Source organism: Amblyraja radiata, chromosome 11 (genome assembly GCF_010909765.2).
Source record: "Amblyraja radiata isolate CabotCenter1 chromosome 11, sAmbRad1.1.pri, whole genome shotgun sequence".
In the NCBI taxonomy this organism is placed as follows: Eukaryota; Metazoa; Chordata; class Chondrichthyes; order Rajiformes; family Rajidae; genus Amblyraja; species Amblyraja radiata.
The window spans coordinates 5,429,540-5,456,218 of NC_045966.1; the positions used below are offsets into that span (position 1 = coordinate 5,429,540).

At 44.0% G+C, this 26,679-nt stretch overlaps 1 protein-coding gene across 5 annotated transcripts in view; it reads left to right on the plus strand.

The window, feature by feature from the left end:
• aff4 (AF4/FMR2 family member 4) overlaps window positions 1–26,679 on the plus strand; it is an 87,097-nt gene that overhangs the window by 48,512 nt on the left and 11,906 nt on the right. For 2 of the 5 annotated variants that reach the window (XM_033029216.1, XM_033029218.1), the window contains 9 exons: window positions 2,626–2,680; window positions 3,321–3,358; window positions 3,872–4,031; window positions 7,604–8,533; window positions 15,092–15,180; window positions 17,354–17,612; window positions 20,533–20,636; window positions 26,001–26,064; window positions 26,427–26,563. In XM_033029216.1, the coding sequence (XP_032885107.1) occupies window positions 2,626–2,680; window positions 3,321–3,358; window positions 3,872–4,031; window positions 7,604–8,533; window positions 15,092–15,180; window positions 17,354–17,612; window positions 20,533–20,636; window positions 26,001–26,064; window positions 26,427–26,563 (1,836 nt within the window). The remainder of the gene's footprint in view (window positions 1–2,625; window positions 2,681–3,320; window positions 3,359–3,871; window positions 4,032–7,603; window positions 8,534–15,091; window positions 15,181–17,353; window positions 17,613–20,532; window positions 20,637–26,000; window positions 26,065–26,426; window positions 26,564–26,679) is intronic. The other 3 variants (XM_033029217.1, XM_033029219.1, XM_033029220.1) reach the window with 3 other exon arrangements.

The window sequence follows — 26,679 nt, forward strand, 5'->3', positions numbered from 1 at the left end:
AATGCAGATAGACAGATCTGTTTCTTTTTGGAATTAACATTTTCATTGGTAACTCTTTGCATGAATTCTGTTGCGAGACAGTGTCATTTGAAGGCAGTGTCATTCCAAAATACTTTGAAGGCCTAAACTGAAGGAAATCAATTGCCTGCTACTTATCTGTCCACTTATCTGTGGTGTTTTTCCCGTTCTGTGTAACTAAAGTCGATGTTAAAAAAAAAGCATCAGAAGTATGAGCTTGCAGAAGGCAGCAGCGTGGACTTTCACACCTGCAGCATGTTGCAAAGAGCCTTTATACCCAACGAAATACTCAAAATATTATCACCTCTATTGATGACAAAGGTTGGTATTACTGGCAACGTTCATTCTTAGTTGTCCTAGAAGATGGTGGAAAGCCTTGGGTCTTTCCGACATGCCCTGATTGAGAACCAATGAATATGAAAGTACATTGTATTGGAGGGGGATCTGCAGGAAGGGGGATCTTTCTATGACCTTGCCCTTGACAGTAGAGTTCTAGGCTTCGGAAAGTGTACTGAAAGTGAGTAACTGCAGCCTGATTTGCAGATGTGTACATATTGGTCACAATTGCCAGTGGTAGATAGAGTTGGTGCAATGCCAATTGAATAGACAAGTTTGTCTTCAACTGTCCTCAGTCTGAAGAAGGGTTTCAGCCCGAAACGTTGCCTATTTCCTTCGCTCCATAGATGCTGCTGCACCCGCTGAGTTTCTCCAGCACTTTAGTCTACCATGGATTGTGTTCCTTGAGTGTTGCTGTAGCAGCATCTATCCAGACATGTGGAGGATGTCCCTGTCCAGTCACCCATTCCCCTACCACTTCTAGTTGCTACAAGGCCACAGGAATGCAATAGTAACTATCTTCCATTCAAGATAAAAGGCCACCACCCAAATTATCCCCATTCAAATCAGACCAGGAAATGAGGGGAACACAATAAATACGCTGAGCTAGGATTATGCATGTCAGACAACCCCTGTTCAGACTCCTGTCTGAAGAAGGGTTTCGGCCCGAAACGTTGCCTAGAACAAGGGGTCACCGTTTAAGGATAAGGGGGAAATCTTTTAGGACCGAGATGAGAAAAACATTTTTCACACAGAGAGTGGTGAATCTGTGGAATTCTCTGCCACAGAAGGTAGTTGAGGCTAGTTCATTGACTATATTTAGTTAATGTGGCCCTTGTGGCTAAAGGGATCAGGGGGTATGGAGAGAAGGCAGGTACGGGATACTGAGTTGGATGATCAGCCATGATCATATTGAATGGCGGTGCAGGCTCGAAGGGCTGAATGGCCTACTCCTGCACCTAATTTCTATGTTTCTATTTCCTTCGTTCCATACATGCTGCTGCACCCGCTGAGTTTCTCCAGCAATTTTGTCTACCTGTTCAAATTTTGTCATCTCCTTTGATAGAATAGTCTATATTCTATTTGCGTTCGTTTTGTTACTGTAGTTGCTGTGACTGCCTCCATAAAGCTTATCTTTTTCCATAGGATGTTATTTCTTTGAACAAAATCTACAAATCTGCAGGGGATCACCTAATTTCACAAGAACCCCCTCCTGACAACGACTATCATAGAATATAAACAGAGGCATGGTGTATTTTAGTAAATATTACCATATTTTCTAATTTTTCCCTCGTAATGAATTTTAAATGTGTTAATTTTGGTATTAATTGATGATGGTTCAAGGGGAAATAAACAGATTTCTAAATAGAATCTGATCAATGCAACTGACTAGTTTAATTTAATTAATGGTTTAGTATTCAGTACCATTTAGCTTTTGCTGTATTGTTAGTGGTATCAGCCGTACAAACAGTTTAAAATAATCCTGTTTACTCAGTCGAGCCCACTTCTGCCTTTTGTCTTTGAGAATGAAATGCAGCCTTGGGTATTTCATGGATTGTGACTGATCCTTGTCTACCTTCTATCCTCTTTGAATGGATGTTTAATCAGTTTCTGATTTTTTTTTTTGATGCCGGCCAAAAAGTCTGAACATTTGGTCAACTTATCAACAAATATATTTTTGTGTTCTCTTGTATTCCACTATAGTATACTATATTTCAGGGGGTTTGTTCTGAAATCAAAGTGGCATTCTTTGTTTTGCACACCCAAGGTATGCAAAGTGTTGCCACATAAAGGGCGCCGACAATGTTACAATGTATTCTATTTTGATGCTATGTTACACTATAATGATGCTATTTTAAACTATAATTATGCTTTGGGAGTAATCCAAGCTAATTGAATCTACATTGCAAGTGCACAGATCTGACTGAATTTAACGATGCCTCGACAGAATTGACTTCCTCCATTTGTGGCCCCCCCCCCCCCCTTAGTTCTCAGCGGCCCCCCACACTGGGCCCTCCTTTGTTCTCCCTCAAGGCGGCCCCTTCACGCCAGGTCCTGCTTTGTTCTCCCGCACGGCGGTTCCCCTATGTCAGGTCTCCCTTTGTTCGTGGCGACGTGTCTAACCTCCGGCACCTACCGCCGACCCGACTTGCTCTTCTGAGTTTGGAAGTAAAATTAAAATTGAAACATTGTCCATAAAGATCAGTTTCAGTCTACACGACTTGCTATATACTCTGGTGCTGATGGGAATTCTGTTTTTATTTTGTGTAGAGTGTTGGAAGAGGACCTCAAACTTAGCAGCAGTGAAGACAGCGATGCAGACCAGGTTTGCCTTCACTCCAGCATTTGTTGTGTGCGAGAACTGACATTGATATAACATCACATTTTTAGATGAACTTGCCAGAAAATATATATATAACTTGTGACTGGCTCCTGGAGCACGTTTTGTTTTTCCGTTAAATTTCCCTGAATGGTCTTTTCACTCACCAAAAGCTCGATAGATTTAATGGGTGAAAATGTTGTCATTGTAACAAAAGATATAAAGACAAGAGTTAATGGAAGCAAGGGCAACAGTGTGTAAAGGATCACTTGCAGCGGACAGCAAAGAAAGGAGGAACAAACTACAATAAATTGAAAATATGTACTAATAGTATGTGATTTTATGTTGTTAGGTCCAACCTAGCAAATTATCAAACTAATGATGCTTTGTTACACTATAATGATGCTTTGTTACACTCTAATGATGCTATGTTACACTATAATGATGCTATGTTACACTATAATGATGCTTTGGGAGTAATCCAAGCTAATTGAATCTACATTGCAAGTGCACAAATCTGACTGAATTTAACGATGCCTCTAAAGAATTGACTTCCTCTTTTGCAAAAGAGTTTAAGAATGTGTTAAAAGAAATTATAGTATAGATCTATCGTCATTTTATGAGTATCTTTGTACTTTATTTTTAGGACTCGGGGAAACAACCTGCAAGGGTTACTCCAGAAGGGTAAGTAGTGCTTGTCTACATTAATGTCAATCATCACAAGCTTTGGATTAATTTAATCCATGCCACTTTACAATGTGTGATTAAGCCATCTGCTAATAGATTTAGTGAAACTATGATAACATCAGAAGCATAAGATAAAGAAGTGTGAGCATTAGCAAATAAATCCAAATTTTTGTACTGATACCTAATCACGCCTTCAGTTATGGTTTTCTGACAGTTTCAGGCGATTTTACATAGAAAATATGCGGAACATTGATAATTTATCCAGCAAATTGTTGTTTAGGCAGCAGAATGTTTGCACAATCTATTCATTATTGTGAATATAAACATGGCTCCTTTGAAGTTTGCTTTCTTCAATGATAATTTTGTAAAATATGTTCAGTCATGCATGGCATATTTGCAATTCATTTTTTAAATTTTTTTGCAGTACGTGGTCTTTTATGCAGAGGACATTATATCAACTTTGTGAAGTTTCTGCCTTCCTGAATGGTTTTCTTTTTTTTTGTTTTCTAGTAGTTCTGAACCTGCCCAGCAAAACAATGAGTGTTTGGAGCCTCCGAGGGCTGACTCGAGCAGCCACAGTGGGTCTGAGAGTAGTTCTGGATCTGATTCAGAAAGTGAGAGTAGCTCGAGTGACAGTGAAGCTAATGAGCCAGCACCTAGTTCTCCAGACGTAAGTCGTGAGTTTGATTTTCGACGATCTTTTATACACGTAAAGAAGAACCCTGTTTGTGTAATGTAAAATGCTGGTTGTAATTTTCATGTACCTTGCAAAGATATTCAAAGTCTTTCCATGAACATTACTTCACTTAAAACAGAAAATGCTCAAAATATTTAGTGGGCCAGGTAGCACTTGTGGATGGAGGCACTGAATTAATGTCTCAAACGCAGCTTTTAACAGAATGGTCCACTTTCTAAATAAAGGGGGGTAGAAGGGTCCTTGGCGTTAGATCTCCCCTAAAGGATGAAACGTTATTGACCTGAAAAAAAATAGTCTCTGTTTCCAAGGGTGCTGCCTGACTCGCTTTCTTCTCGAGAATTTTGTTGAGCATCTAAAACGGTTTGCTGTGTCACACTGCCTGTCTAATTTGCATGGATGCACTGTTATGGATGCGGTGAATCCGTATCAATGACTAATCATCGAAACCGGAAGCACATGCAAACTCCACACAGACACAGCACCCGAGGTCAGGATCGAACCTGTGCCATCGTGGAATTATAACCATCCAGTGGCACGGTCATGCTTTCCCTTTCCTTCAACCTGGTGCATGGCAGCCGCAAGCTTTCCACAACGTGAGCAGGGTTGTTATTTCCAACTATAAATTAGCTGTGACTCATTTAGAACCATTTTAGCCTTCATGTAAGGGATTGCAGCCTCCAGTCAAACTTGTGAGATTGTATTGTGTTTAAGAAGGAACTGCAGATGCTGGAAAATCGAAGGTACACAAAAATGCTGGAGAAACTCAGCGGGTGCAGCAGCATCTATGGAGCGAAGGAAATAGGCAACGTTTCGGGCCGAAACGTTGCCTATTTCCTTCGCTCCATAGATGCTGCTGCACCCGCTGAGTTTCTCCAGCATTTTTGTGTATCTGTGAGATTGTAATACGGACTGCGGTTGGATATGCAGTCTGTCATATTTTAAACCGAAGACTTAATGGTGTAGGTGATCCTTTTGAAATGTCATTGTTCTGAATTGTAAAATGGTGTCAATTTTCCACCACTGCTGACTGACCTGAGTATTTCCAACATTTGTTGTATCTATCTTGTAGCTAGTGTCTTGGTTTCCCCATAAACTTTTTTTTTTTTAAACTATTTCCAGTTTAGATTAAATTGGCATTGCCCTAGTCAGTTGGCTAACACAATATGTCTGGAAAGAAATGCTTCATTTTGGACAAGGATTGTACAAAGGTAGTGGGTATATGGGGGCCAGCTGCCGTTGGGGGGTACTTGAGGCAGGTACTCTTAACAACTTTTAAAAGATATTTGGGCAGCTTTCAAGGAACAGAGGCAAAAGCTAGGCAGGCGGGTCTAGTGTAAATGGGGATTCTTGGTCAGCATGAGCAAGTTGGGCCGATAGGTCTCATTCCTTGCTGTGTGATTCTATGGCGCTATGATCATTATGAATACGAGGTCATAGGGAATAGGAATAGAATTAGGCCCTTCGGCCCATCAAGTCTACGCCATTCAATCGTGGTCGATCTATCTCTCCCTCCTAACCCCATTCTCCTGCCTTCTCCCCATAACCTCTGATGCCTGTACTAATCAAGAATCTATCTCTGCCTTAAAAAATATCCACTGACTGACAAATAATTCCACAGATTCACCACTCTCCGACTAAAGAAATTTCTCCTCATCTCCTTCCCAAAAGAACGTTCTTTAATTCTGAGCCTATGACCTCTAGTCCTAGACTCTCCCACTAGTGGAAACATCCTCTCCACATCCACTCTATCCAAGTCTTTCACTATTCTGAATGTTTCAATGAGGTGCCCCCTCGTTCTTCTAAACTCCAGCGAGTACAGGCCCAGTGCCGACAAACGCTCATCATAGATTAACCCACTCATTCCTGGGATCATTCTTGTAAATATCCTCTGGACCCTCTCCAGAGCCAGCACATCCTTCCTCAGTTACGGTGCCCAAAATTGCTCACAATATTCCAAAGGCGGCCTGACCAGCCCCTATAGAGCCTTAGCATTACATCCCTGTTTTTGTACACAAGCCCTCTTGAAATAAATGCTGCCATTGAGCTTGCTTTCTTTACTACCGATTCAACTTGCAGATTTACTTTTTGGGATCCTGCACCAGCGCTCCCAAGTCCTTTTGCATCTCTGATTTCTGGATTGTCGACCCATTTAGAAAATAGTCTATGCCTTTATTCCTACTACCAAAATGCACGACTGACTCCACACTTTGCTACACTATATTCCATCTGCCACTTCTCTGCCCACTCCCAACCTGTCCAAGTCCTTCTGCAGAGTCCCTGCTTTCTCTACACTACCTGCCCCTCCACCTATTTTCGTATCATCCACAAACTTTGCCACAGAACCTTCAATCCCCTCATCCAAATAATATATTGCAGTCTTTATTGCTCTCATTCCATCTATTATTATATAAAACTCTGTGGCATCCGGCTGCCTTTCTGCCTTTCGATTCGTTCCATCGTGTGATGTCACAATGCCCAATACTCGCAGATGTCCAATCGGAATGGCCGATGCTCGCAGATGTCCAATCGGAATGGATCCATTTACATGTACGGCTACCGGCTGCATTTCTTCCTTTGATTCCTTGCCACGCCGAATCCAGACGCACAATCGCCGAGATCTTTTCCATTTCGGTAGAGATTTCACTTTTCTTTCTAAGTATCTGCTCCTCATTACATTTCGTCGTGTTTAAGTACACCTTTTCAATCAAATCATTCTCCCCCCCACCCCCCAATATTTCAAAAATAAACTGGCTTCTCACCCATAGAAGCAGCCATTTCGGTAGACATTTCACTTTTCATTCCAACTATCCACTCATTTGATTTCGTTATGTTTATGTCCACATTTTTCATTAAATCCTTCTCCCCCCCCCCCCCCCCACTCACTCATTTTGTCGCCTCCTGCTGGCCAGCGGCCATAACGGCTGCTGGCGCCCGCATCTCGCCTCAAAGACGCCATTTAAAACCAGCCGCACTGCTCATTCCTGAGCCGCTATGAGCCAAGTCTCCCGTGGGGGCTACGGGTAGGGAACGGCTGCGTTGGGGGAGCAGACCCAACGGGTCTGCCCTTGGTCTAGTTATCTATATAAAAAGGTAACAGCGATACCTTGTGGCCTTGTTTGGCAGTATTTGACAAAAGAGTATCATGGTATCTTGAGTTCAAAAAGAATGCTTTAAAGCCCTGTCCCACTGTACGAGTTCATTCAAAGAGTTCTCCCGAGTTTGCCCTGATTTGAACTTGGAGATTTACGGTAATGGCCACTCGTCGGTACTCGGGGCTTTCGTGGACATTTTTCAACATGTTGAAAAAATGTTCCCGAGCTTACCACGTTTCCCAAGTACCTGCCGTTAGCGTTATGAGCTGCTAAGAGATGTCCCCGAGCTCCAAAGTACCCGCTACGCTCATTCTCCGTGCTTACCACGAGTTTGATTTTTTTTTTTTTTAACTCGGGATGTACAGGCACAGTGGGACATGGCCTATAGGTGTTCACATGTTTGTGAAGCAAAGTCTACAAATGTTTTTAAAGTTTTTTTTTTTTCTGTTCCAGCCCGATCCTCCACCTTCTTCAAGTAAGTGGCAGCTAGACAACTGGCTCAACAAAGTGAGTTCGCACAAAGTTTCACCAGCTTCGTCTGTGGACAGTCACATTCAATCATCACAGGGTCGCAGTTACAAGAAGGAGAGTCGAGATCAGGGCGCCGCGTACGAGGACCCGGGTGGGTCCAAGGATGCGACTGCAGTCACGCCTGGGCGAGATTCGAGGAATACACAGAAAGGGTCGGAGACCAGAGGTCGCCAGAAGTCGCCGGCTCAGAGTGATGGCAGCACGCAGAGGAAAACGGTCGGTAAAAAACAGCCCAAGAAAGCAGAGAGACCAACGGTGACCGAGGAGCCAAGGGGCGGGCTGAAAGTTGAAAGTGAGCCGACTTCCAACCGGGCAACCCTTAACCCTGCCAACCATCACAAAGCTGCTACGAAAGGTTCACGAAAGCCCAGCACTAAGCGAGAATCCAAGTCGTCAGCAAGGGCAATGACTGAAAGGAAACACAAGATTGTCACCAAAACAGCCCAGAAATCAAAAGAGCATGTTCAAACAGACTTGTCGTCCTCTGACTCTGAGCAAAGTGAAACACTTCCACCTGTGTCCCAAACTCCAAAGTATTCTGAGAATAACAGGACTCCTGTCCATAAACCCTGCATTGACGGGGAAGATACCATTTTCCAGCAAAGGCTTTTCTCTCCTATGGAAGAGAAAGAACTGCTTTCACCACTGAGTGATGTCGACGACAAGTATCGCAACATTACTTCACTCATTGTCAGAATTGATTTAAGTCTGTTATCTAGGAAACCGGAATCACCTCACAAGGAGACAAAGCAGCCCCAAATGGACAAGGAGATCTCTTCAGACAAACGCATGCATGACACTCCAAAGCAATCCGCTGAGAAAAAGTCCAACAAAGTCAAACGGAAACACAAAGTAAGTTACATTTTTTTGTTTTTCAACCTGAAAGAGGGAAGAGTAGAGAACCATAGTCGACCATGGTTCTTGCAAAACCAAAATGCTGACATTGAGTCTGAAGGAAGGTCCTGACCCGAAACGTCGCTGATCCAATTCCTCCAGAGATGCTGCCTGACCGGCTGAGATCCTCCGGCACTTTGTGGGTTTTCTTTCCGATGAAACTATTCCGCAAGCCAGGCAGCACTAGTGGTGTGGTGATTATATCACGTTGATAGTCTTTCATCAGAACCAGAAAAATGAGAAACAAAATTGGTGAAAAGGGGGACGTTTTGTGGCAGGAAGAACGGGAGAGGTTGACTGAAGTAAAGGGCCTGTCCCACTTTCACGGCCTAATTCACGACGAGTTTTCCCTTGACTCATACTCGCAGCATGGTCGTAGCAGGTCGTGATGCTAGTCGTAGGTACTCGTGGCATCAAGTAGGTCGGGGCGTTTTTTCTAGCATGATGAAAAATGTCCACGCGTAAAAAAAGGTTGTGAATTAGGTCGTGAAAGTGGGACGGGCCCTTTAATGGTACAATTGGTTGAAAGAGGTTGGTGAAAGTCTCTGGAAAAGAGTATAAATGGGAGGCGATTAATGAGATCTGAAAATCATTAAGGAGAAACATTAACGCTGGAAGTATGAGGTGCAATGCTGGGTGCAAGGTGCTGGAGTACCTCACTCGGCAAGTCGGGCAGCATCTCTGGGGAACATGGATAGGTGACGTTGCTGGTCAGGACCCTTCAGACTGTATTATGGGGGAGAAAGCTAGTAGAGAGGTGGAGGCAGGACAAAGCCTGGCAAGTGATTGGTAGAAGGTACACAAAAACGCTGGAGAAACTCAGCGGGTGTAGCAGCATCTATGGAGCGAAGGAAATAGGTAACGTTTCGGGCCGAAACCCTTCTTCAGACTGATCTGAATAGATAGTGATTGGTAGTGTGGGTGGGGTGGGGGTTTGGCAGAGATACCTATCAAAAGCCAGGGGTGGGAAGAAAAACGACTCTGATAAGGATAGAAATGCAAAATGTGAAGCCAGGCGGAGAGATATGAGTGCAGGAGTGGTTGGCTGAATACCTGAAATTGTTCAATTGATTGTGTCCTCAGGCCAAGATGCTGCTTCAGTAGATTATATTGTGTCCAAGCTGTAAGATGCTGGAGATTGAGAGTGGGGAATGGGATGTAAAATTGAAGTGTTTAAGAAGGAACTGCAGATGCTGGAGAATCGAAGGTAGACGAAAATGCTGGAGAAACTCAGCGGGTGAGGCAGCATCTATGGAACGAAGGAAATAGGCAACGTTTCGGCCCGAAACGTTGCCTATTTCCTTCGCTCCATAGATGCTGCCTCACCCGCTGAGTTTCTCCAGCATTTTTGTCTACCTTGTAAAATTGAAGTGTCAGGCAGCTGGAAAGTTGGGCTTTCTCTGTCACAATCTGGTTATTGAATCGGTGACTGGATTGTCACAATCAAATGCTGTATTTTGGAAATAGTATGAATAAATTACTGCTTCACTGAACTGGAGTGTTCTAGTCACACCTGAACTTCCAGATGCCTGCCGCCTTAATTGAGTCATTCTCCTCCTGCCCTGTACTCTATTTTTAGCCTCCTGCCTGGTTCCAACCAAGTGCAATGTACTCCCGTGAAACAACGCCTCATTTTACAACCTTCAAAATGAAGGGCTAGAAGTTTACTTCGACAACGCCTCACCAAAGAAATGAGGAACTGCAGATGCTGGTTTAGACAATAACGAGCACAAAGTGCTGGAGTAACTCAGCTGGTCAGGCAGCATCTGTGGAGCACATGGATAGGTGACGTTTTGGATCGTGGCTTAAACCCGAAACGTCACCTATTCATGTTTGCTTTACTTAGGAGATACAGCGTGGAGCCCACCTCGTCTGTGCCAACCAGCGATCACCCCACACACACTTGCACTATCCTACACACTAGGGACAATTTACTATTTACAGAAGCCAATAAACCTACAAACCTGCATGTCTTTGGAGTGTGGGAAGAAACCGGATCATCGGAGAAAGCCGACGCGGTCACAGGGAGAACGTATAACCTCTGTACAGACAGCACCCATAGTTGGAATCGAACCTGGGTTTCTGGCGCTGTAAGGCAGCAGCTCTACTGCTGTGCCACTGTCACCCCTAGATGCTGCATGACCCACTGAGATACTCCAGAATTTAGTGTCTTCAAACTTTTAGCCATTCTGGTTATGTATCTCCCATTTTCCAGCATTCAGTTTTTTCTCCTTGTATTTCAGATTTCTTTCATCATCTTGCACTTCCTCAGAAATATACCCTTTCAATGGCGATTCCGCCATATTTACCCATCACATTGTGTCATTCAACTTCTTACGTCAACCCCATCATAGACCTTTCCTCTTTTTCTCTCCAGTCCTCCTTATATATTTTTCATTTCTAGCTTCTCTCCAACCTCATCCTCTGTATCCACTGTTCCAGGTGTGGACTCAAATATATCGGCGAGACCAAGTGCTGGCTCGGCGATCGTTTTGCTGAACACCTCCGCTCAGTCCGCCTAGAGCTACCTGATTTCCCAGTTGCTAAACACCTTACCTCCCCCCCCATTCCAACACTGACCTTTCTGTCCTGGGCCTCCTCCATTGTCAGAGAGAAGCCCAGCGCAAATTGGAGGAACAGCACCTCATATTCGCTTGGGCAGCTTACACCCCAGCAGTGTGAACATTGACTTCTCTAACTTCAAGTAACCATGGCTTTCCCTCTCTCTCTCAATTCCCCTTCCCAGCTCTCCAACCACTCTTGACTTTCTCTGACTACATTTTAGCTTTGTTGTTGACTTATCCCAGCTAACAATGATCTATTCTACATTTTCCTTGATCTCCATTTGCTTTGTGCAGTTTTCACACCTTACACTACCTTATCTATGTATCTCTCTCTCTCCCCTGACATCAATCTGAAGAAGTGTCTCGACCCAAAATGTCACCCATTCCTTCTCTCCGGAGATGTATCCTGTCCCACAGAGTTACTCCAGTATTTTGTGTCTATCTTTGGTTCAAACCAGCATCTGCAGTTCCTACGCATCACTTGTGATTAATCCATTCTTGTCATTCTTCTCGCTCTCAATGTTCTTCCTAATTAAAATCGTTAATCTTGCAATCGATAAAGAAAACTAGGTTTTTTTTTAAATGTTTATAATGACAAGTAGTTGAAGCCGAAGTAAATCTTGATTAAGGTGAGAAAAATATTTTAGCTGAATAGCATTTTTTTAATTTCTTACCTTCAATTTTAGTACAGGTCCACCATTGATTTTCCGGCAACTGGCCCTCCATCTTTAATATCCCTCCCCTTCACTCCGGAAGCCCCCCTGAAAATATGCTGCGTAGGTCGGGTGAGGCAGCTGATCGCAACCTCATCAGACTTTTGTGCCGATCAGCGGGTGGAATTTGCCGGCTGCGACCGGCAGATCCGTTCCCAAAGCCGACTTCTGTGGGCGACTCTATGGACCAGTATCTCAGCATCCTGGCGGCCTGGGCGGACCACTCCGGATCCATTGGACTCCTCTCGGAGGTTGGTCCGGCAAAATGGATAATCCAGAAAGGCTCTGGAACCAAGGGTGCTGGACAATTGGTGGTGGACCTGTACCATTTGAAGGCTATGGGTTGGCAATCCATAGTTGTTGATCAGCCATCTGCTGATTTGGGGCCTTGGTGTTTTCCATTCTAGACTCTCAATTTTCTTTGTTGCACATTTATTTTCCTTCCCTCTAAATCCATTTCAAGTTCAAGTTCAAGTGAGTTTATTGTCATGTGTCCCTGTATAGGACAATGAAATTCTTGCTTTGCTTAAACACACAGAAAATAGTAGGCATTTACTACAAAACAGATAAATGTGTCCATATACCATGATATAAATATATACACACATGAATAAATAAACTGGTAGTGCAAATAACAGAAAGTGGTTGCTAATAATCAGAGTTTTGTCCGAGCCAGGTTTAATAGCCTGATGGCTGAGGGGAAGTAGCTATTCCTGAACCTGGTTGTTGCAGTCTTCAGGCTCCTGTACCTTCTACCTGAAGGTAGCAGGGAGATGAGTGTGTGGCCAGGATGGTGTGGGTCTTTGATGATACTGCCAGCCTTTTTGAGGCAGCGACTGCGATAAATCCCCTCGATAGAAGGAAGGTCAGAGCCGATGATGGACTGGGCAGTGTTTACTACTTTTTGTAGTCTTTTCCTCTCCAGGGCGCTCAAATTGCCGAACCAAGCCACGATGCAACCGGTCAGCATGCTCTCGACTGTGCACCTGTAGAAGTTAGAGAGAGTCTTCCTTGACAATCCGACTCTCCGTAATCTTCTCAGGAAGTAGAGGCGCTGATGAGCTTTTTTGATAATTGCGTTAGTGTTCTCGGACCAGGAAAGATCTTCAGAGATGTGCACCCCCAGGAATTTGAAGTTCTTGACCCTTTCAACCATCGACCCGTTGATATAAATGGGGCTGTGGGTCCCCCTCCTACTCCTTTCAAAGTCCACAATCAGTTCCTTGGTTTTGCTGGTGTTCAGGGCCAGGTTATTGCGCTGGCACCATATGGACCGTTGCTCGATCTCTCTTCTGTACTCTGACTCATCCCATCAGTGATACGCCCCACAATAGTGGTGTCGTCAGCGAACTTGATGATGGAGTTCGCACTGTGGTTCGCTACGCAGTCATGGGTATAGAGTGAGTACAGCAGGGGGCTGAGTACGCAGCCTTGAGGTGCTCCCGTGCTGATTGTTATTGAGGCTGACACATTTCCACCAATACGAACAGACTGTGGTCTGTGGACGAGGAAGTCGAGGATCCAGTTGCAGAGGGATGAGCAGAGACCCAGTTCTGCGAGATCCATTTCATTTTAGGCCACTGTTCACCCATTGACCTACCACATAACATTGCTACAAATGGCAGCCATTATAATGTCAGTAAAGCAACTATAGTGTTTTCCCTTGTGAGTTGCCCGGAAATCATATCTACTGGGTGCTTTCAGTCCCCATGGCATCATTAGTCTTAGACACGTCATGGACTATGTACACATTCTGATGGCAGCTGAGGTGTACCATGTAGCACAAATCAGTGACCCCACCTCACAAGGGGCTGCTTGTGCCCTCGGGGCTGAACTAATTACACTCACATGGTACCTAAATGAACAATGGATGTGTCTTAACCTGGTGACTCGAGATGTCGAGCTGGAAAGTGAGGCTGCTTTCAAACCTCATTAGCCAGCATGATGTTACGGGTTCATTACTGACCTTATGTGCTGCCCTGTTTCCCTGATTTATCGTGTTTAAACCATTCTTCCACTGGAAATGTGTTGAAACTGTAATCACCAATAATTTTTAAATGGCTTTTAAACATTAAGCGATTTGATTGTGAACAGTGACATTTTTGATCAGCTCAGAGATACATCCCCGTACACCAGCAATGTCCTTCACACTGGGGACAATTTACAATCTTTACCAAAGCCAATGAATCTACAAAGCTGTACATCTTTGGTGTGTGAAAGGAAACCGGAGCACCCGGTGAAGACCCACATGGTCACAGGGAGAACGCACAAACTCCGTACAGACAAACACCTGTAGTCAGGATCGAACCCGGGTCTCTGGCGCTGTAAGGCTGCAACTACCGCTGTGCCGCCGTGCTGCTCCGATATGAATCGTCTTGTGTAACTTTCAGCCATTTCTCTAGCGTAAAGGGCCTGTCCCATGAGCATGCGACTGCATGCGGCAAGCGCTTGAGCAGTATGGCCTCGCGGGCCCAGTCTCTCTTCGATCGCCAGAGCCGTATGGAGTTGTGCAGAGCTGGTCCCGACATCGCGCGGGGCTCTGGAAAACTGCCAAGTGTTCAAAGTTTCCACGTGGGAACGGCCTGCCAGCCCGCAGCCACATTGAGGCTGTACGCACCGCCTCGACAGGCATACGCAGCGTCTCAACGCCGTACATCACGCGCGAACTTCCCGCGGACTTCGCTCGAACTTCACGTCACTCACTCGACCTCCGCGCGGCCCCCGCTTCCGGCCCTTAAGAAGTCAGAGTTACAGCACAGTGCTATTTCAGATGTTTCATTGGCACATTTAGTTCCAGTCTGAATAGGTTTGGCAACTTGCCAAAACTATTTTGTAGGTTATTTGGCCTCTATAATTGCCCCGAAAGGAATGCATGACAAAGTGGGATCGCATGGAACTAGTATGCATGGGTGATCGATAGTCGTTGTGGACTCGAAGGGCCTGTTTCCATGCTGTATTTCTAAACTAAAACTAAATTACCAGATACATAGCAAGCTTCGTTTTGAAACGATAATGTTTTGAATTTAAGAATGTATAAAGTTACAACCACTGCATTTAGTTATGTGAAGTCTTGACTTTGTGTTTCACAGACCTGATCATGTTACTGAAATAGAAGTGAAATGCAACAAATGATCTCCAAATTTGGGATGATATTATTATTGGAATTTAAATGTAATTCGTGAAAATATGCCAGTTGTGAAAGGTTGAGATTTTGACAACTGTTTTGAATCTTTGTTCAGAACGATGCTGAAAATGAGAGCAGTGACAGCAAGAAATCTAAGACGGAAGAAAGGACAAATTCTAACCACAAACCATCCATTAGCAGAGAGTGAGTATATTTCTGTCATGAAACCATCAAAGTGATTTAACAGGTGACATTTTAATCATCTATATGCAGATACATTTTGAGTTGAATTTATTTATTTTTAATTCATCTTTTCCACTGTTTTATTTTGTTTATTTTGCATTTGTCCTCATCTGAGCACAGCATACAATAGTGTGGCACCATCCTGCAGGTAGTTTAACTCCTCTGATGTCCCTTCCAACTGTGCCTGAGAGTCCACCCTGTGTACTTCACCACTACACAAGATTGTTAACCTGCTCCCACTCCATCTGATGGAAAGTAGTCTTTTTCTCCTGTCTTCTGTGCTGACACCCACAGATCCTAGCTTCTTCCAGATTCATGTATATCTGACTCCTGTTGAGATTCTGCAATGTTGTAGACGGGTCCTGTGTACGAGGTAATCAGCGATATTATAGGTGTATATATGCAGGGAACGGAGGATTTGGGCAAGTGCAGGCAGAAGTGATTAGTTTATCTTGCCACCCTATTTGGCACCAGACTTGTTTCTGCTCTCGCCCTTCCCGACAATCGAAAGGTAAAAACACGCAGATTTCGCGGTTATTTGGCCTGCAATTTGTCCCTAATGTGTAGGTTAGTACTAGTACAGTGGTGCAGCGGTAGAGTTAGACAATAGACAATAGGTGCAGGAGTAGGCCATTCGGCCCTTCGAGCCAGCACCGCCATTCAATGTGATCATGGCTGATCATCCACAATCAGTACCCCATTCCTGCCTTCTCCCCATATCCCCTGACTCCGCTATCTTTAAGAGCCTTATCTAGCTCTCTCTTGAAAGTATCCAGAGAACCGCCCTCTGAGGCAGAGAATTCCACAGACCCGCCATCCCGGGAATTAACCTTGTAAACCTACGCTGCACTCCCTAAATAGCAAGAATGTCCTTCCTTAGTTGCTGCCTTACAGTGCCAGACACCCAGGTTAAATCCTGACCACGGGTGCCATCTGTACGGAGTGCATTCTCCCCGTGACCGCGTTAGTTTTCTCCGGGTGCTCCTGTTTCCTCCCAAAGACGTCCAGGTTTATAGGTTAATTCTCTTTGGTTTAAAAAAAAAAGCCAAATTGTCCCGAGTGTGTGTAGGATAGTACGGGGATAGCTGGTCGGCACGGACTCAGTGGACCGAAGGGTCTGTTTCCACGCTGTATCTCCAAAACTAAATCACAATAGTGTTTACTGTCAAATTAAATCTGTTTCCTGAATGTCTTTAAGCAGATTGATAGAATAGAACATGCTATTTACTACACAACAGAAAATGATGGAGCATACGGAACAGTACGGAACAGGCCATTCAGCCCACATTGACCACGCTGAACACAATGTCAAGTTAAACTAATCTCTTTCTGTCTGTGATCCGAATCTCTCTATTCCTTGCATACCCTTGTGTTTATCAACAAGCCTCTTAAATACCACAAACTCCACCTCCACCACTGGCAGCACTGAGCATTTTGTCATGTCTACAACCATCATTGATCCATATGAATTGGAATTTCTTTTCTCTCCAATTGCCCCATCATCCCCCTTAACAATCTGTCATTTTCTATCAAATGTATCTGAGGAAATCAATCCCCAGCACTGCTGATTTAAAATGAATAAAGAAACATATAAGATGGATCTTGTAGAAACATATATAAGAAACATATAAAATTCTTAAGGGATTGGACTGGCTAGATGCAGCGAAAATGGTCCAGGTGTTAGGGGAGTCCACAACCAGGGGTCACAGTTTAAGAATAAGTGGTCAGCCATTTAGGACTGAGATGAGGAAAAACATTTTCATCCAGAGAGTTGTGAATCTGCAATTCTCTGCCACAGAAGGCATTGGAAGCCAATTCACTGGATGTTTTCAAGAGAGAGTTAGATTGAGCTCTTGGGGCTAAAGGAATCAAGGGATATGGGGAGAAAGCAGGAACGGAGTACTGATTTTGAACAATCAACCATGATCATATTGCATGGCGGTGCAGGCTCGAAGAGCCGAATGGCCTACTCCTGCACCTATTTTCTATGCTTCTATGAAACTACTCAGGAAAGCTTTTGGAACACCAATGTACAAGCTTAGATGTGACTATTGGTGATTTTATTTCATCAGTTTTATTGCCGTAAGGTAAAATGGTAGGCTGGAATTTAACATCCTGACACTTTGTTTTGAAGGGGTTCTTCAAAACCAGTTGGCGAAAGAGAAAAGCTGCCTCCGCCATCTCCATCTGCAAGCGTTGGACAAAAAACACCCAAAACCGAGCATAAACACCCAAGTCGTCGAAGAACTGCCAATCCAACCTCCACCTCAAAGAGCAAGAATGGTAACCCAAAGCAGACTAGTAGCAGCAGTAATAGCAGCAAAAGTAACTCCTCGTCTTCCAAGCATAAAAAAACAGATGACAAAACATCCTCGCGTCCAAAGGAAAACCGAGTGAGTCATTGTATTTTCAGCTTCAGAGTTTATGTACATGTCACTGCCGCAAGGTTCTTTCTACATTATGGCAATGTGCCGCAAGGTTCTACATTATGGCAATGGTGCTATTCCCAAAAGTCTGTTCATTTTCCACTCCATTTTCCATGTTTCACTGGAGCTCTGGAGCTCTTTTCCACTCAATGATTGAGGTGTTTTCAGTCTATCCAGTGTTCTGCATTCACAGTAACTCTATGCCATCATTCAATCCGAGTGGTGAAAAGAATTGTCTTTATCTTATATTAACCCCCATTTCCTTACAACTTGCCATAGAGGGAGTACAGAGAAGGTTCACCAGACTGATTCATGGGATGTCAGGACTTTCATATGAAGAAAGACTGGATAGACTCGGCTTGTACTCACTAGAATTTAGAAGATTGAGGGGGGATCTTATAGAAACGTACAAAATTCTTGAGGGATTGGACAGGCTAGATGCAGGAAGATTGTTCCCGATGTTGGGGAAGTCCAGAACAAGGGGTCACAGTTTAAGGATAAGGGGGAAATCTATTTGGACCGAGATGAGAAAAACATTTTTCACAAAGAGAGTGGTGAATCTCTGGAATTCTCTGCCACAGAAGGTAGTTGAGGTCAGTTCATTGGCTATATTTAAGAGGGAGTTAGATGTGGCTAAAGGTATCAGGGGGTATAGAGAGAAGGCAGGTACATGATACTGAGTTGGATGATCAGCCATGATCATATTGAATGGCGGTGCAGGCTCAAAGGGCCGAATGGCCTACTCCTGCACCTATTTTCTATGTTTCTAATGAGGTTGCGTACTCAAGTTGACGAAAGCAAAACTTAGATCTATGAAAGGGCAAAAAATAGGTAATTAGGTTAATCAGATCCACTTTTGACTCCAGCAACATGGCACCATACGATTGTACAACTATCACTTTATCAAACATTAATGAATGAATTAATAAGTTTATTGGCCAAGTATTCACATACAAGGAATTTGCCTTGGTGCTCCGCCCGCAAGTGACAACATGACATACAGTGACAGTTAGGAACGACACATAAAACATTAAACATTAGTAATAAAACATTATTGATTAAACATTAATCAAACTAATTTTGATTTTAATATTTAATCTTAGAAAATAGATGCGGATGGATTTCCTTGGTCAGAGGGTGGTGAATCAGTGGAATTCATTGCCACAGATGACTGAGGAAGCCACATTTTTAAAGCGGAGAATGATGGGTTTTAGACTGGTAATGGTATCAAAGGATCTGGGGAGATGGTGGCAGGAGAATGGAATTGAGAGGGAAAAATGGATCAGCCATGATCGAATGGCGGAGCAAACTCGATGCACCAAAAAGCCTAATTCTGCTCCTCAGTCTAATTTTGCAAAACTTGTCCCTGCCATTGTTCTCTGTTGAATTCCATTGGTAAAATATAGCTGCAGAGTACACTGCAACAGAAAAAAGTTATTTCAACAGTTCTCTCCTGCAAATAACATTATGAAAGGCAAGAGCAGTTATGTTACAGGAACTTAATCCTTAAGGTTCTCAATGTCAATGGCAAGAAGCCAAAAGTTCCTCTTAAAGCAACAGAGCATCTGACTTGGGACATGTGAAAGAATAAATCAGACCAAATTGTGTAGCAATTGTTCTGGGAATGTTGGTCACCTCTGGCACGGGAATGGTGTGACCTGAAAGAGCAAGCGTTACTGGATCCTTTGCATCCTTTTATTTCGATTTCTAATGCAGAGAAGGCGGCTGAGGTCCTGTGCTGCCACTTGGCTGTAGGACTAGTTATTTCCATAGAAAACATTTATGTAAATCCTTTGAGAGAGAAATTAGTAAATACAAAATCTAGGTTATCTTGATTAGTGCATTAAACCCCACCCTGCACAGATCCTTCCACACTGATAATGAATGGCTGTCAAATAACTTGTGTGAAATCATCATCTGGAGTGACAATAAATTAAAGTTAGACACATTAGCAGGTGTAGAAATATAGTTTTCTGCCTAACCTGCTAATGTTGTAGAGTCATTGGGTCGTACATCATGGAAACGGGCCCTTCGGCCCAACTAGCCCATGCCAACCAACATGCCCCATCGACACTAAGTCCCACCTACCTGCATTTGGCCCATATCTCTCTATCCCATTCCTATCCATGTACCTGTCTAAATGTTTCTTAAGTTGTGATAGTGTCAAAGTTCGTTTCTTAAAAAGCAGATAGCAACAAAAACTGTTAAAGGTAAACCGTGGCAATCTTTAATTGATTCGTCAGACGGGAGTGGCGAGATCTACAATGAGCACAAACGTTGCTCAGTGCTTCTCGGGCTCCCACTCACAGAACAAAGGAAAGTTAGCACAATTATACATTTTTCTTATCAGTAAACCACTCCTACCAAGTCTGAATACGCCATGACTGAAAGACTTCTGTAGCCTTTCAGAGTATAAGAAAGCTGAGTCCAAATCAAGCTCATCCAATAACAAGTTATTACTTTTCAATCTTGGCTTCTTTATGGCCTTGAATGAAGCACTTGTTATTACTGCAGGCTGCCATCTTAATGTCTTTATTGAAAAGACAACCAGTCCTCCATATTGTGTTCCATATAATTTACAAAGTTATTAAGACTTGGCACCGAGCCATTCTTTTGTTTTACTAGATCATGTTTTTGTAGAAGAACGACTGAATTTTAGATTTGACTATTAGCTCTTTCAATAGCACCTGACTCAACCACCTCAACTACGCAGCTAGTCCCATGCATATGCGGTGAAAAGATTCATCGACGCTAAAATTCTTGAAGTCCATCTGTTCAACAAACCTGTTCTTGAGTAGAACTTAATCTTCTAATCAGATTTCAAAACATCTCGCAGCAGTAGTGATATTATTGAGATTCAGTGTTCAATTGGTTTTGTTTTATCCAGTCACAGGAAAAAATTCAAGTGAGCTCCTCGAGTGCTTTGCAGTCATCTGCACCATCAGGAGATGGTTTGAAGTCAAGGCGGCCCAAGCTGAGCTTTGATGATCGGTAAGTGCACTGGTCACCTCCCCTGGTAATCTACAGATTTAAATTGAAATATTGTAAAACACTTGCAAAAAGGGCAGTTTCATAAAAATGAAAACAGATTGGCTTTACTTAAAATGAAAGTACAAACTTAATCCACTCAGTTTATGTTTAAGAAGGAACTGCAGATGCTGGAAAACCTAAGGTAGACAAAAAATGCTGGAGGAGCTCAGCGGATGCAGCAGCATCTATGGAGCGAAGGAAATAGGCAACGTTTCCCGAAACGTTGCCTATTTCCTTCGCTCCATAGATGCTGCTGCACCCGCTGAGTTTCTCCAGCATTTTTGTCTACCTTCCGTTCAGTTTATGTTTGGTATAGTAACTGCGTTCCAAGCAACGCACCGCATCACCGGTAATAACCATCCTGTCTCCATCCGTAGTGACATTTTTCATGGCTGCTTGTGAGCAAATATTTAAGCAAATTCAAAGCAAATTTCAAATTTGTTCTGCTCTTCCTTGTTTGCATCCCTCCGATCAGAATCCTGGCTTCTCCAGAATACTGAAATATATGTAGTGATGGTCTCCGACAAGATCCTTTCTGATTGATGGCAAAACCCTTCCTTGTGGGCTAACTTGTAACCCCAATTTTGCTGACCACACCATAGCCTCTTCGGGCTCCAGGGAGCATGATTGCACCTGTATGTATCCAGTCACAATGATAGAACTTCGGTGGGCGGCGCGACTTTCGTCAGCAGCGGCCTCTGCAGTCCGTCTGCGTTTTTATTATTTTATGTCTATGTTTTTATGTAGTTTTTGTTATTTTTTGTTGGGGTATGTGTGTGGGGGGGTGGGGGGGAGGGGGTAACTTTTAAATCTCTCCCTGCACGGGAGACCCGACCTTTTCTTTGTCGGGTCTCCGTTGTCGTTGGGGCTGCAACGAGGAGCGGCCTCCAACAGGAAGACCGGGGGCTCTGGTGCCGACTACTCACCTCACCGTCACGGGGCTGGCCGAGTCCAGAGCGGGTGGAGCTGTGGTGGACGCTGCTGCGACCCGACCCCCGGAGATTCGGTGGCTGCAACTGCGGGTTTGGCGGGCGGCACCGGGAGCCCGCGGGTCCCTGGAGGGAGACCGCTTTGCGGGGCTTCCGCAACGGCGACTTCTCCCGCCCGAGTTGCGGGGTTGAAGAGCTCCTGGAGCGGGGCCTTACAGCACCGCCCCGCGCGGCTTGGAATGGCCGCGGGATTGCGAGCGCACGCTCTAACACAAAGACCCGGTGCGCGACCTTGCATCACCCGGCGTGGCTTTAATGGCCACGGGACAATCGCCATCGCCCGCCGGGGGCTTTGACTTTGACTCTGACATCGGGGGGGGGGGGAGTGCAGTGGAGAGATAAGTTTTTTTGGCCTTCCATCACAGCAATGTGATGGATGTTTATGTAAATTATGTTGTGTCTTGGGTCTATTTGTTTGTAATGTATGGCTGCAGAAACGACATTTCGTTTGGACCTCAAGGGGTCCAAATGACAATAAATTGAATTGTATTGTATTGTATTGTATTGTATTGTATTGTATTGTAATTGCCCGGCACCAGCTGCCCCTCTCCTGTGCCCGTCACCTCAGCTTTCCCCAGTGCATCAAGCCTTGATGCTCTATTTCTCATTCACAAGTTGCTCCGTTAGACTTAGAAAATAGGTGCAGGAAAATAGGCCAGCACCACCATTCAATATGATCACGGCTGATCATCCAAAATCAGTACCCCGTTCCTGCTTTCTCCCCATATCCCTTGATTCCGTTAGCCCTAAAAGCCAAATCTAACTCTCTTGAATACTTCCAGTGAATTGGCCTCCACTGCCTTCTGTGGCAGAGAATTCCACAGATTCTCAACTCTCTGGGTGATTCACAACTCTCCTGGGTGATACACAACTCTCTGGGTAAAAGGGCATTTGTAAACGGTTTTAGTTTCTCCACATACCCTGCCAAATCCCAAGCACTTCCTTAGGCCCCCTTCGGTCGTGGCTGACCAAGGGTGTCTCCAGGGTGCTGCTCCCTATATGGAGGACGCCTGTGTGTGACTTTGTTTAACGTGGGGAGACTGGTGCACAGACAGCCACCCCACGGTGCTTGACAGACCTGGGTCGAGATCCAGTGGCATGGAATCCAAGACGACCGGAGACCCTTTTCTGCTGCATTCTTCATCCGCCTTCCCAGCCGTTGTGACGCTCCACTAAGGTCAGCCATCGTCCTCCGCCTGTTCCACCGTTGAGGTCTTGTGTTGGATTGGCTCTTTGTCAGAGACCTCCCACACGACCTTACCGACATGGGTGGCCCTGCAAGTAGCATAGCTCCAGACGGCATCGCTCTCAGGATCTCCGGTCCACATAAGCTTCTCCACCTCTTCGATATTATCATTGACTCTTCTACTGTCCACAGTTGTTTAAACCATTTGTCTGACATTCAGTACCAGACAGACAGAAATGTTATGCTCCTGAATGATGGAAAAATTACAATATTGTCATGTCAAAAAATGCCTTTTTGGCCTTTCTGCCTCTTCCTCTCATTTATCTGGCCCCGAGCCAGGTTTATGTTTGGTTTTGCATGTCAAAAACAAAATAGTGGTGAGCTTCAAACCAGGTCTGCAACGTGGCCAATTCAGGCCCTTCCATCGTGCATTTCCTGCTCAGACCTCAACCATGACTTTTCCCCTGGAACTTAAAAAAGAAAACCCCATCGTCTTTACTACTTCTACCAATTGTCACCCTGCTCTCGCCATCCCGTGGTCCATCTCTGACTCTTCTCTGAATGTAGACACAAAGTGCTGGAGTAACTCGGTGGGTCAGGCAGCATCTCTGGAGCAAAAGGATGGGTGACGTTTCGGGTCGGGAGCCTTCTTCTGACTATTCTCTTTCTTGGATTTCTCCATTTCTATCACGAGATAGGTTAGCCATAAACGTCCATTACAAGCTTTAGATTGCCAACGTTATCTTGACTATGCTTCCTCCGACAAGGAATCCATTCCAATCCCCAAAGTCGCCCATCTCCGACATAATTGCTCCAATGATGAGACTTTCCACACTTGTACCTCTTGAAATGTCTTTCCTGAACCACGGTTCCCGTGGCCAAAGTGGTCAGATCCTTTGACCGCATCTGATCTACTTGCTGCAGCTCTGCTCTCGCCTTCCCCTCCCATGGATTGTATCGTGAGAATTAAGAGTCTGTCCCACTTTCACGACTTAATTCACGACCTCTACCGAGTTTGCCCTTGACTCATACTCGTAGCATGGTCGTAAGTAGGTCGTGATGCTAGTCGTAGGTACTCGTGGCATCAAGTAGGTCGGGGCGTTTTTCTAGCCTGATGAAAAATGTCCACGAGTAAAAAAGGTCGTGAAAGTGGGACGGGCCCTTTACTATTGATTGGAAGGGGGGGGGAAAGGTGCATGAGGCCTGACCTGTACTTTTATTTTTTTTTTTGATTGGCAATAACAGCAGCAAGATGAGTGTTTTTGCTAAATGATTAACAATAGTTTCAGGCTGTAAAAAGCGTTAATGGTGAATTGCTCTCGGGCAACTGTCTGGTGACCATCTTAATGTAGAACAGAACTCTAACTTGCAGTTCCACCCATGAATAGTGGGAGATGTGGAAAGATAATGAAAATGGATAGGAGGATATGTACTCCTTCAAAATTAGCTTGCTTAATTGTATTTGTTTTTACATATATCATTCAAATCTACAATTATTTTGTTCAATTTTAATTTATTCACTAAATATATTGAGTTGGTGTGGTGACCGTAAATGTATCATTTCTAAATCAACTTTTGCTGTTAGCATTAACCAACAACAATAAATATGTTCGATGACTTTTGTAAGAATTGAATGATTCTGGATGATCAGCCTGGTTCATAGTGAAATAATTTGAGTATAGGAGCAAGGTGGTCCTATGCAGTTGTACAGGCCCCTGGTGAGACCACGCCCCTGGTGTGCAGTTTTGTGTGCAGTTTTGGCCTCCTAGTTTGAGGAAGAACGTTCTTGCTATTGGGGGAGTGCAGCGTAGGTTCACCAGGTTAATTCCCAGGATGGCGGGACTGACATATGATGAAAGAATGGATCGACTGGTCTTATATTCACTGGAATTTAGAAGGATGAGAGGGGATCTTATAGAAACATATAACATTCTTAAGGGATTGGACAGGCAAAAGGCAGGAAAAATGTTCCCGATGTTGGGGGTCCAGAAATAGGGGTCACAGTTTACGAATAAGGGGTCGGCCATTTAGGACTGAGATAGGAGAAAAAAAAGTTCACCCAGAGAGTTGCGAATCTGTGCGATTCTCTGCCACAGAAGGCAGTGGAGACCGATTCGCTGTATGTTTTCAGGAGAAAGTTGGATATAGCTCTTAGGGCTAATGGAATCAAGGGAGAAAGCAGGAACGGGGTTCTGATTTTGGATGATCAGCCATGATCATATTGAATGGCGGTGCTGGCTCGTAGGATCGAATGGCCTGCTCCTGCACCTATTTTCTATGAATGTTCTTCATCAAGCTCCAAGGTGGTGCCATTGCTGCCTCAAAAAGGCTGGCAGCATCATCAAGGACCCACACCATCCTGGCCACTCACTCATCTCCCCACTGCCCTTAGGTAGAAGGTACAGGATCCTGAAATCTGCAACATCCAGGTTCAGGAATAGCTACTTCCCCACAGCCATCAGGCTATTAAACTCAACTCATACAAAACTCTGAACATTAATAGCCCATTGCACTTTATCTGTTTATTTATTTATGTGTGTATATATATAGAAACATAGAAAATAGGTGCAGGAGTAGGCCATTCAGATTCAGATTCAAACTTTATTGTCATTGTTCAGAATTGTCATTGTCATTCGGCCCTTCGAGCCTGCACCGCCATTCAATATGATCATGGCTGATCATCCAACTCAGTATCCTGTACCTGCCTTCTCTCCATACCCCCTGATCCCTTTAGCCACAAGGGCCACATCCCTCTTAAATATAGCCAATGAACTGGCCTCAACTACATTCTGTGGCAGAGAATTCCAGAGATTCACCACTCGCTGTGTGAAAAATGTTGTTCTCATCTCGGTCCTAAATGATTTCTCCATTATCCTTAAACTGTGACCCCTTGTTCTTGACTTCCCCAACATCGGGAACAATCTTCCTGCATGCATCTAGCCTGTCCAACCCCTTAAGAATTTTGTATGTCATATATATTCAATGGTATATGGACACACTGATCTGTATTTATGCCTACTATATTCTGTTGTGCTGAAGCAAAGCAAGAATTTCATTGTCCTATCTGGGACAAATGACAATAAGCTCTCTTGAATCTTGAATCTTGGGAACTGAATATCAAAAAAAATTACTTGTCTGCAATGTTTTCAGGTTACATTCAGCAGATCATTACCTTCAGGAAGCAAAGAAACTTAAGCACAATGCAGATGCACTGGTGAGTACTGCACAATGAGTTTTAAATATAACTTCATCTAAAATATATTTGTTCTATTTATTGCCTTGCTTTCCCTGCCCACCAACGTTTTAACAAACTCTGAATTTGGCTGACAGCCAGCTAATCCCTTCCTATCCATATGCCTTGTATCTTCATCTACGCCTTCATCCTTAATGTAACTCCGTTCTTTTTCGTGACTGTTTTCCTTCCTAAAGTAAGGTGCACTTTTTTTTTTTTATGTAGGTGTTGCATTCTCTGTTTTAGTGTGGTATGAAATAAACATTTGCACCTTCCCCGAATCATGGCTTTTTTTTTGGTTTAATTTTTTTGATCCGTTTATTGAACCCGCTCTGTTTTTGCAGTCTGACAGGTTTGAAAAAGCAGTGTATTATCTTGATGCTGTGGTATCTTTCATTGAGTGCGGCAATGCTTTGGAACGCAATTCTCAGAAAGCCAAATCTCCTTTCCCAATGTATGCTGAGACTGTAGAACTTATCAAGTGAGTAAATGCTGAATAACAGAGTGACACGCACAGTCGTGCAAAACCAAGTAACATCAAGGTTTAATTTAATTGTCACGTGTACCGATTAAGGTACAGTGACATTTGAGTTGTGG